Below are 12,166 nucleotides of genomic sequence, written 5' to 3'. Positions count from 1 at the left end.
AATGAGAAGATGTGCAAATACTCACATTTAAGAACAAACGTAAAGTAACTCAAATGTTTGACTGCCAAAATGGTTCTAGATGAATTTTCTAATTAACAGGTTACTGTTGCAGCTCTGCTGTCAACAAAATATAATCTCACGGCTTCTACTCTATGTGTGGCAGGGACAAAAGACAACACTGAGGGACACGTTTCCACCCATATTGTTGGACTGACATGAATTCTGGGAACTGAAATGCTGTAGAATTGTCTGCCCGCAGCAAAATAAGTAAAACTACAATCTCATCTCACTTTAAATAAAAAAAGCAATAAGGCAAATGCTGGATTTTTAGAAGATTTGTGTGGAAAGAGCAACTAAAAAGTGGGTGCTGGTCTCTGATTTTCACAGTTCAGGGGTCCTGATGGGGAGGAACAGGCCTGGCCTGGCGGTGCTGGTAGCTGTGGCAATGCCGGCTGGGTAGTAAGGGGGGAGACCAGCTGCCCGGGGAGCGCCCATTACGAGATGGAGCCAGAGATAAGTGCTCTCCCAGGCCCCCTTTCACAGGCATAATTAGCACACTTCTTATCTGCTGCTCAATTCACATTCACACCCGCCTGCCATGAATGGAACGTGAAAGAGAGGCAGAAATCGGGGGAATGAGAGAGGTAGAGGGGCAAGACAGAGAGATGGGAGTGAGGTGGAGAAGGCAGGGTGGAAACCAGTTCCCAGACAAACCTTCATTTGAGAAGAGAGAGACATGTGCGAGTTAATGCTGCGACCGCCTCGCTCTCCCCCTTTCTCTTTCTCCATCCTTCCAAGGAGTCTTTGAACTCCTTAACAAAAACAGTGGTTTGTGCATCAAACTGCAATTTGGTAAAACAAAGCTATCTGGGGGTATAATCATCCTAATCAGCAAGAAAAAAATAAAGCCTTTGCAGATATTTCCAGATTATTCCGCCCTTGGTGATCTATTTCTCCCCCCATCTTCTTCATCAAGCACAATTGTGGAAATCTTCCCCACTCTGTCTCCGACAGACACATGAAAACCTTTAATAATAAGTCCTTAGCGCTACATTTTTTAAATTACTTTTAATAAAGAGTTAAACTGGTGCTGTGTTTTTTTCCCTGTTTCCAACACACACAAGCTTGTAGTGTGTGAGCGCCGTGCTCTCTGGGAGAAGATAACAGGGGCCCCATCGTCTTACAGAGCGCAGCTAATATAAACAGGTTTGTTTGGTGTTGAAACAGTGTCGACTGCTAAACTCCAAACCCACAATAAAGAGGACATGTGTCATTATGTCGATAAATCATCGCAGTGATGCGCTGAGGTGAGGTTTGATGGGGCCGGGCAGATTCCTACTTCTCTGCCTTTAACTGTATGAAGGCATCCAGTATCAAATGTTTTATAATCTTTTTAACGCTGTCTGTATAGACTGACTGTGTATGTGTGTGTGTGTGTGTGTGTGTGTGAATTAAGAGTTCAAGTGCGCCAGATGCTCCTCAGATGAAGGATTGGACATCAACAGGACTGCCTTGGAGCTGAAGGATCTTTATTTTCTTGCTTTTATTTTTGCAAGATATCCATCAGCCATGTGTCAATGAGCATGTGTGTGTGCTTGTGTATGTGTGTATGTGTGTGAACAGTCATGAGCGAGCACGTATGCAGGAAATTCAGGTTTGGATTTATGGCCCGTCAACACGCCAGTAGGAGCTGTAGTACTAAGTACTATCACGTGAAATGAGTAACAGAGTTTATACATGATGCTGTTTTTTTTTTTTTTGCAGTAGGTCAGCGACATCCTTGTTTGACAAAATGTTAAGATTTTGGATGATGAATAAAGATCAAGATTTTTTTAGCTCCAGTGGTGAAAGAAAAGAAAGCTCTTTGTATTTTGAAACTAGCACTAGAACCAAAATGGTCAGTTAAGGTTTCTGGAGGAAGACGATGAAAGACGCCAACAGAAAACACCAACATGTTTGGATATGGTGGCATCGCAGCTTTGGCCATGCAGCGAACGTCCCTCCTTTTTCAATCCAGCGAGGTGTTTAGTGTGTTTTCGTACCTGGCTCTTAGAGGCAGCCACCTTGGCGAACAGTGCCTGGGAAACTTTGGCCCTCTTCATCTCCTGCTGGATCTCGTCGTAGATGGAGGAGTTGATGTTGAGGATGCAGCTCTCTGTTTTGCCGTTCCACTCGCTGGGCAGAGGCGACGGTTTCACCTGGTTGAGAGTGAATACAAGGGAAATTCTGAAAATCCTACACAAAACCAGACACACTTTCCATTTCAGACTCTATACTTTGTTGAATTCTCGATGTTACAAAAGTTATTGGTTCATCTGAAGATTATTTTTGTAATATTAATAGTCATGAGTGACAGTTGGTAAACTAAACACTGTGCCTGTACGTGTTTTCACTTCATTTGACTTTTTGGCAACAAATTAGGTTAAAAACACAAACCTCGATTTAGACGTAATTAAAATCTAAAGCTGTGTAATAATATAAATCAATGTATTATTGCAATTCTATATGAATATATCTATATCTCTATATCTTTCTAACTGATGAAAATGCTAATATTAGCATTGTACTTACTTCGTACTGTTTCCTGCTTCACAAACATGTAAATACTGAAACGGCAATGAACTGCATGCTGGGAAATGATAAGCTCTAATGTGTGCATTGTCTATAAGAATGTGTGCATTCAGATTGACGGTTTTGGTGGTGGAGGAGAGAGGTGGGTGGAGTTATTTGCTCACAGGGGAAATGCCCACGGGGATTCGGGGATTCCAGTCCTCGGGCCTTAGGCAGTTGGAGTCTTCCCTCCGGGGCTGCAGTGTCGGGAGCACAACACAACAGTACTTATTCAGGCTCGCATGAGAAAAAATAAAGGTAATCTGGCTAAACACCAGCACACATACACACACTCATGCATGCACCCATCTCTCTCTCACACACACACACACACACACACACACACACACACACTGGAGTGTAGATTACACCCACACACGGCTCCAGCGTTACTTTGCTCAAAAACACTTAGATGTGTTGTATGAAATGTTATTATTCTTATGTCAAGCTGGTGATTAAAAAATAAATGCAAGTCAAGTGAAATCAAATCATCCTCATTCAGCGGCTTGTTGCATCTTGACAAAAATCCTTTGACAAGGTAACAAGTATCCTAATAAAAGCATTACCCAAGAACCATTAGCATATGAATCATTCCATACGAGCCCTTTTCAAAGGAGACATCGACAGGGTTGGGGATGAGTACAAGTGCATGGCATTCAAATAAACCATAATAACACCAACAGCGACTAAATCATGATACAGCCTGTGTTCAAAAACATATATATTCAAGTACTGGTCTAGACACCTAATACGAGCTCCTTTATGTGTGAAAAACATAATCCTGAAATTTGTGGTGAAACTGGAATGTTGGAGCATTTCATCCTTTGGGCCTTTCATCCTGCCTTTTTTTTTTTTTTTTTAACGACAGCTCGACGTGGGCTTGTCAGTCTGAGCGGTAGGTTACCATGTCAAGCTAATTGTTAAGGCTGGGACGTGCACTAACTGGCTTTGGGGGAGTTGAGCCGACCCATCAGCACACGTGAGAGAAACATACCTCTGCATCTGTTTTTATGAGGCCAATAAAAACCCTCCTCTGTCTCTGGCTCAATTGCCACCCTGGCTGATTTATGTGCTTGAATTCACACCGCATTGCTCCATAGGAGAGGCTGGCAGATGGCCAGGTGCACGAGCGTGCGAACGCATGTGCATGTTTGTGGGCGTGCGTGTGAGAATTGGCTGTGTAGGAACAGGTCTGCATGATAAATGTCAATGGGTTTCAGTCATACAGGTGAAGTATATTATGCTTTAAGATATTCTATTGATGTGCCAACACTATCTGAGTGATGTGAAAATAAAAACCACGAACCAGAGGCTTTGGGTTTTGGGTCAGGTTTGAAATAGTTAGCTTGTACGCAGCATAGTAGTCATTGTGTTTATTGTTCATCTTGCAAATCTATTTGTTTTGTGATGCATCTCTACAGCTCTGTAAGCTGGTCTCAGACGTGCTAAAAGGCCCTCAGTACATTCAGTCTAATTCAACTGATGCGATTATTGAAAATCTAAAAATTCGTAGGTCCACATCCTTATCTCTGCTTCTGGGTTGTTAATAAAAACATTAACAGTGGGCTATTATGCCAAACAAAATGTGCAAAAGTTCGCTGTGTAACTCTGAATCTGTGTGCCGCACTGACACAGCCTCCGATTGTAAAGACGAGCTGTGAGCTGCGAAGTGGCCCCGCTAAAGTTCAGCACCGCTGCTTCAGAATGCGACTCTTTCTTTTTAGTTATGTAAAGACAGTAACTGCAATCATGCTGAGCCCTTTCAGGGGGAGGCTCCATTTGGAGATGGGTGGGCATGTGCCTGTCTGTCTTTCCTCCTCGCCTAAATAAAAGCCAAATCTTCACCGAGGACTGGACAGAGGGAGCCTTTGTCCGCACCTCTCACCTCCCAGATGCAGCTGACCGCACTTCAAATGGGCTTAAGTGGTAGAAAGTTGCCACATACCTTTCAAATGAGGGACAATGATTTGCAGTGAGGGTGGGAAGTTGTGCTGTGGTATGCAGGGACTGACTAAACGATGTTTGATCTTTCGTGGAGCTTGTCATCACTGAGTGAGCTTTATTTTGAAAATGGGAGGGCTGTTAATGCTTCCTAATGCATGGTAAAAGGTCAAAATTAGCACAAAAAATTATCCATCATTTGTGCACCATTCTCACCTGTGTGGTGAGGGCGGGGATGATGCAGAACTCATTTACATGCAGGGAGAATGTAAAGTATGTTCTCTAGCGCGCACGTTGACAGACCAAATGGGCTTTTATTTATTCCACGTTTTTCCAGACAGGTTGTAGCCTGATACAATGGAGGGGAATGTGAGGTGTGTAGCAAAACAGCATGCTCGGGTGGCGCTTGTACGCACGCTTGCTGACGTCACATGTAAACAAAGAGCGCTAATGAGTACAGTGCACGAGTGTGTGTGTGTTCGTGCAGTGGAGACGTGTGTGAATCCACACAAAAACATGGATACACGCTGTTTATACTCTAACAGGCATGGGATGACAGGACTGACGTTTTGTTTAACGTCTCGCAGAGCCTTTCAAAATGACGTCACTGGGTTTGTTACACATGTCCAGAGTCAGTCCATGACACCTCCACAAGCAGAAAATCAAGCTTATTAAAAACACTCCAACCTGCTCTCGCACTCGCACACCTTGACATAAACACATTCACACGACACCAACAATACCTGGAAACGGCCAGCTAAACATTTCACGGGATTAGATCCAATCACACGTGTTCTTCTATGATGAATGAATGCAGCCGTTGTCATCTCTCTCTTTGCTGAATGCTTTCTAAACTTGGCCTCCATCCAGTATAGATACTCCTCATATTTTCAGCCATGAGAACTTTTAGTTCCCAATATTCTGACTTGGTGCACAAAGTCTTGTTAGTTAAACAAATATTTCTCTGTATCAGAGCTGCTCTGAGGGGAGAAATTATCTCATGCACCCTCAGTGGGCGAAGCCAACAACACAATTTTTCATTGGGCGAGTTAGCTAGCAGGCAAACCAGGATGATACGCGATGGCCTATGGTTTGCATTTGGCTCCCTTTCGAGGCTGCATAAAGGGTCCCTCTGCAGCTGATGTGCATCCCTCAGAAATAGAGCTACACATCTGGGCTACATGATGAACTGTGATTGGTCATCTGGGACTGCCTTCTGTTTTCACCACGTTTCCACCACTGAGAGTGTGTGCTGATAACGGAGAACATGAACAAATCTTTTCCTTTCTGTAACACCAGACAAATCTGTATTGAGTGATTCGGAAAAGCGTTCCCACTTCTTCTCCCTGTTGTTGTTCTCTTTTAAAGAGTGAATAAAGGAATGTAAATATGATTACTTAAGGTGCATAATTGATGCTTAGCACTGGGTTACAACGCATGTCACATTCATCTAGTGCTGCAGTGGTGCTACAACTATCGATTGGTCAAACCGTAAATCAGATCCCCTGCTGTAGGCATCTACAGCAGCACCACCATGATGGAGAAGTATAAATCTGTTTTTACGGCATGACTTAAATTCTAACGCCACTGTGAACAAACCTTTTGTGCATTAAGGTTTATAGAGCAGCTCTGCCTCAAAGAAATGTTTGTAAAACTAAAAACTCTGCTATTGAAGTCCTACTGAGTAAGATAACAATAGGTTATCTGCAACATAAACACATGGATAGAATGGAATCTGTGGTACCTGCACAGGTCGACTGGGTGGAGTGCTGATGAGCGGAGCGGCGCCCATCGCCGAGGCTGCCGTCAAGCTGCGCTCCCTCTCCTCCTGATAGATGCGATCGCGCTCAGCCTCCGGCAGCTGCAGGAAGTTCTGCATGGCACGCAGGTTGACCAGCAGCGACTGGGATGCTGTTTTAGGGTCCTCCTCCTTGCGTAGAATCTCAGACAGCAAGCCCTGCATGACGGGGCGGGAGGAGAGACGGAGAAAGCGAAGACAGAAGGAGAGGAGGTGATGGAGCAAGCAGAGGAGGAATGACAGAAAAAGAAACCAGAGCTCCCAGAGAGGGAAAACAGTTGGGTGGTGGGGGTCAGGATGGCAAGCAAGAAGGGAATTATCACATTAGAGGACTCTTAAATAAGACAGTTAAGTAGAGCCATGACTGTAAATGGAGACTCTAATGACCACGGAGATGTGACACTCTTATACCCACTTTAACTGTAAACTAATTCTACTTTTTAGCTTCTCCATTTAGACCACAGTTTCTTCCTCCATACAGTGTTTCTGATGAGGTCACAGGCTTTTCCTGTGTCGCCTCACTGTGACAGCACCCCCACACTTCCCTCAGCCTGAGCTTTCTCTGCAGCCACTCTGCACCTTCCATCGTCATTGTTGTTAAATCAAAGTAACCTTCACGTCCTCCGTATCCTCACGGCTCTCTGCACAGCTTTGGTCTTGCAGTAAAAAACATATTCTGTCAGTTTATAGCACTTCATCGATGTTCATTCTCGGGTGACAAAACTACTTCACTGAAACTTCTGTGTGGCCATTAAACCCATCGCACTTTTGTTGTGTTATTTTGCAGATCTTGGACATATTCTTAGGGCCGTATGTCGCTTTGGATAAGAGCTGCAGCTACTCGCCTGAAATGCGAAAGTCTTGTACGGCGGGCAATCAGTGTATCCTCTGTTTACTTTTCAATAGCGCTCAATTCCATCATTATGAGACGGCGATGACTCCATTATCAGAGATGTGTGATTGGGCCTTTTCATCAGCTCTTGGCCACACACTGTGCAAGCCATCGCTCCGCTTCTCTCACCATCAATAGGTGTGATTTGGTAATAAAACAAGGTGACGGGGAAAACATGCTCACGCTTCTTATTTTTTTGGAGCATGCAAGTCCTCTTGGGAAATGAGGAGAGCTGCAAATATGTGCTTGGTGTCGTTTATCTGACTATTAAAATGTGCACATCTATGTGTCATGTTTAATAAGGTATGTCTGTGGCATCCAGACAAGTGTGAACAGATATTCGAATGAAACCCGACTCTGAGTGACGTTTTTACGGCGAAAGGGGACGGAGCACTTAATGTACACAAGCGTTGAGGGGACGGCTTCGCGGCATATCTCATTTCTGCCGGTCCTGTGACTCTGTGTGTGTCGGTGTCTTCGTTCTTCCGTGTGTGCATGTTTAAACCCTTTGTGTTTATCTCTTTATCTCGTTGGTCAATCAGTTTCCTCTGAAAAAATGCTGTTAAAAAGCCCGAGTCCCTCCCCCCGCCTCCTCTGATCCACCTCGTGCATCGACAGCGGGCCCTTCGTGTCACTACTCGACACCGCTCCCCCCACCTCCTCCCTTTATTAACGCAGACTGGCAGAAAAAAAACACGCGCCTAATAAATAATCCTCCAAAGGGAAACTCTCCAATGGCACACTGGGCTAATTCCTCATATCAGGCACAGATAAGACTTTGTTTGTGTGGGAGCACGCAAATCTGCACAAAAACACCACTGTCTGACTCCATCACAGAGCACACACGCACACACACATTTATTTTTTGGGTGGGGTGGAGGCGGGTGGGGTTGCTGTACGTTCTAATTCTAATAGATCCTTATCAGTTTCTGTTTTTCCCCGTTTTCATACACAGCAACTTCAAAGCAAATGGAGTCGTAATGAGGTTTGCTGTCACCTCCTTCCACCCCCCTACCCCCCCCCCCCCCAATACAGACGGTACATCTTAAGACGTTATCGCTGCCTTCTGTGTGGGTGTGTTCGTGTGGATATGTGTGTGTAAGGCCTCTGACTATGAAGTGAAACCGCATATTTTGGCACGAAGAGAACGCACGCCATGACCGAGCCTGGGTCTCTCACATGGCAGGCTGCCAGCTGTCTTGAAGTACAGTAGAGGTGCTACATTACTGGAGAGAGAATTATGAATGAGATATAAACTGTGGAAATAACCCAATTCAAGCAGCAGACCCTTCTTCGTAAATATAAATTCTTTTATGACTTCCTTTGTGTGGTGTATTTCCTTTTCAAACAGGATGTGCGTGTTTGATTTCAAACGCGGGATTGTTGAAAAATGTAAGACGTTTTTGGACGGCCACCTCTCCCTGTGACTTCAGCGGTGCTGCATGATGTTACCAGCAAATATTCACGGCTTTCCAGGAACTTCAAGTGCTGCTTTTATGAGTACCGTTTGTACTCTAAACATTTTATTACCTTGTTAATATGAGTCAGACTGGGGCATAAAGTTATAGATAATAAATGAAATTAAAACGAAATCATACAAAAAATAAATTAAATCATATATCAACTTTAAATGATGCAGCAAACACTGGATGCTTTCCATGATTATAAAAGTTAAATAGCAATGTACATAAAATAACTGCTGCATTTATTAAAGTCGATCATTTTGTATCACATGGAATCTGATCGATAACAAAGTTCATGACAAACATCAATTCCCCTGACTTGGATTATTCATTAATTTGGCTAAATCTGAGATTTCAACCTGCAGTCATGAACTTCATTATCACAAACAAGTAGACTGAGGCTTTGGGATGAGCTGGACAGGTGCAGCAAATAATTTTAGTTCTGCCAACGACGGAACGTTTTAGTTGTTGTTGTTTTTAGGTCCCGGTTATTCTCGCCCATCCCTCCTCACCTGGGTTCTGTTGAAGGCCACGCGGGCGAAGACAGCCTGTGAGATGCCGGCCCGCTTCAGCTCGTCCCTCACCCACTGGTAAATCTCTGAGGACACCTCTGTGTTCGATGCCACCTGTGGCTCAATGGGCTTGTTGTGGGAGTTGCGGTTGACAGGTGGGTGGTTGAGGTACTGCTGGGACAGGGACTGCTGTGCCAGCAGCCGGTTCACTGCATACTGCTGGTTGAGGATCTGTGCCATCACAAGCTGCTGGTTGACCAGCTGGGGGCTGATGGGCGTGGACACCAGGCCCGGGTGGTGCAGACCGGGAAGCTGGGGCTGTCGGCCGCCGGTCTGGCCACCGTGTGGTGGTGGAGCGTGAGACAGCGGGGGCACCGGCGAGGAGGGAGTCTGCTCTGCTGTGCTGCCGGGGATGGGCTGCTGCTGCTGGGAGAAGCCCAGGTGGTTGTGGTTGTGGTTAGAGCCGGGTGGAGAGAGGTCGGACAGGCCATCCATCTCTAGAGGAGGTGGGAAAAGAGGGTGAAAGTGGAGGACAGAGGGGGCGGAGAGAGAAAGAAAAGACAGGGTCAATTCTCCATTTGAAGTCTGTCTTTAACACCACAAAGAAAACACAGCAGAGGAGAAAGCAGAAGAGAGAAAAACCAAAACTACAAGCACCGGAGAATCTGGAAATGTTAAACCTTCATTTCAAAATCAGTTTAATGTCACCACAGCTACTGTCTCTAATCGGAGGAAATTTAACAGATCTGTTCTGCATCAGATCAAATGTAAGCCCTCTGGTGAATGTTAGCCTCTCAGCTAACGTTCACGGTTACTTTTATGAGCTACAGGACAGAAAGGCCTTTCTGCAGCCAGCACACGCTCATATCTAAACAACCAAACCACGAACAAAAAGACACAGGAGTGTCTCCTCCATAACCAGGACCCTATACAGGCCTCTTCTTCCCTGATTGGATATAAAACAGCTGATGAGCCAATGACTGGTTAAAAAAAGAGAGGATGTAAACACAGATAAAAGAGCTTCATTGTGTTTGACCTGTGTCTTCCACAGCCCATGCCTTCGAAATTAAGCTCAGAACGTCTGTGGCCTCATCATGTGAAACAAAATCTTGGAGAAACAGTGGAGCGTGTGTACGTGTAGGTACAGGATTAATGTGTGTGTGTGTCTGCAAAGGCAGAAGCAATGCTGATAAATCTGATTCTCTCTTTACATCCTTAATTCTAAAATAAGGAACACAAGCTAACCAATATGACATTTTTAGAGGAGGATGTCTGCATATAAATGTAAAAAGCAGTGAACGCAGACAGAGGGAGCAACCTGAGAAACGGCCTTATTTCAGCGTATTAAAACAGACTCGACACACACAAAAAAAATCCATGTGCCGTCATTTAATGGCATTTTGGAGATTTTTGCAGCATCTCTTGCTTTGGGAATCTTTAAGTCCATAATGGCTGCTAGGGAATATTTTAAGACAGGTTTAAATGATGTGCTTAGAGGATGAAAACAATGATTTAACATTCAAAGTACTACCCACAGCGAAGTGAATGAGCATTTGGAGCAGCTGAATGTTTTCAGGTTTACGCCTCTCTTTAAGGAATTCGCATATGCTGAGGCTTTTTGCGTGCCGAGTGAGCGAGTGAGGGGGCAGCGTTTAAGAATTCATACGGATGGCAACATTAACACCTTAGAAGTGTGCTGCGGCCTCCACATCCCACAGAAAGGCGTCGTATGAGATTGTGAAAAGAGTAAATTGCTGTAATGGGAAGGGGGGGGGGGGGGGGGTCTTCAACAAGCTGATTTTTTTTTTTTTTCTCCACCAGATGAAAGATTAAGTGCATGGATGTTTTCCAAAAATACCCACAATAATCGTGTGTTTGAGCTGCCTGTTTCTTGACTGTCAGCAAGCACAAAACACCCGGCCAAGACGGGTCTATTGAGCGTTTGTCGAAAACAAATGATGTGGGGGGAAAAAACAAAACAAAAAAATCTTGGTAATAATCACATCTCTTCCCATAATCCCTGGCATTCCCTGGCTCTGATGGTATGGCGCGTCTATTCACTCATATGTGAATGTGTGTGTGTGTGTGTGTGTGTGCATATGCTCGCTCGCACAGACTGCTGGGGGGCATGCTCACAACACACAAACACACAAGCACACGGAGGCATTTCCATGCAAATTGAAAAGAGAAGGGGTGACAGAAGAGCATGGCAGGCCCTGGGAGAAAAAGGCTGCCACAGAAGCGGGAGTCCTCGTGTGGAATCCTGCCACAAAAGAGCCCCGGATTAAACACACAATGGGAATGGGATGTGGGTTGAGGGGCGGGAGGGAGTGTGTGTGTGTGTGTGTGTGTGTGTGTGTGTGTGTGTGTGTGTGTGTGTGTGACTGTGAGCGAGAGAGGGAATGAGAAAGAGAGACATACAAAGTGACCCAACTCCTGCGTTGGCTTCCCTGCACTAGCGTTGCCACGTCAAAAGAAGAGACCCGGCGCTCGCTGGAGGCCGGTAACACCACTTCAGCTGGCAGAGCGGCAGAGCGGCTTGCCAGCACCTGTGACCAGGTACATACTGACTTCAGGCTCAAGCTGCTTGCTAAACGCAGTGTGGTGAAGTAAATGCAGAGTCACATCCGACGCCGATGCCAAAACCGTGCCGCTCGCTCTCTCCCAGCCTTCAAACTTGGCATTTCCCCACTTGTGGCCACGTACGGCAAACAGCAGCCTGCGCTGAATGCTGAGGCTGGGGGAGTTGCCGCAGGCATGCGGTGGGCACCTGAAAGCTTGTCGCTAAAGGTTTTGTGTCTGAGGTTTGGCTAACATGACACGTGGGTGCTGGAGTTTGAATGAGGGTGTGTGAGCACAGCTCGAGATGTTATCGCTGCTTACGTGGATGTACATTGGTGGTTTTGCTCTTATCGGGACTTGATGTTCACAGAGAAAGTGATATAAAAAA

At 45.3% G+C, this 12,166-nt stretch overlaps 1 protein-coding gene across 7 annotated transcripts in view; it reads right to left on the bottom strand.

The window, feature by feature from the left end:
- The window catches only part of satb1b (SATB homeobox 1b), a 60,136-nt gene that overhangs the window by 18,791 nt on the left and 29,179 nt on the right, over positions 1-12,166 (bottom strand). For all 7 annotated transcript variants that reach the window (XM_076736438.1, XM_076736437.1, XM_076736439.1 and 4 more), the window contains 4 exons: positions 9,217-9,713; positions 6,296-6,508; positions 2,736-2,807; positions 2,043-2,198 (listed from right to left, as the gene is read on the bottom strand). In XM_076736438.1, the coding sequence (XP_076592553.1) occupies positions 2,043-2,198; positions 2,736-2,807; positions 6,296-6,508; positions 9,217-9,713 (938 nt within the window). The remainder of the gene's footprint in view (positions 1-2,042; positions 2,199-2,735; positions 2,808-6,295; positions 6,509-9,216; positions 9,714-12,166) is intronic.

This window comes from Chaetodon auriga, chromosome 8 (genome assembly GCF_051107435.1).
Source record: "Chaetodon auriga isolate fChaAug3 chromosome 8, fChaAug3.hap1, whole genome shotgun sequence".
Lineage (NCBI taxonomy): Eukaryota > Metazoa > Chordata > Actinopteri > Chaetodontiformes > Chaetodontidae > Chaetodon > Chaetodon auriga.
Note: the sequence above shows the minus strand (reverse complement) of the source record. Positions and strands in the feature narration are given on the sequence as shown.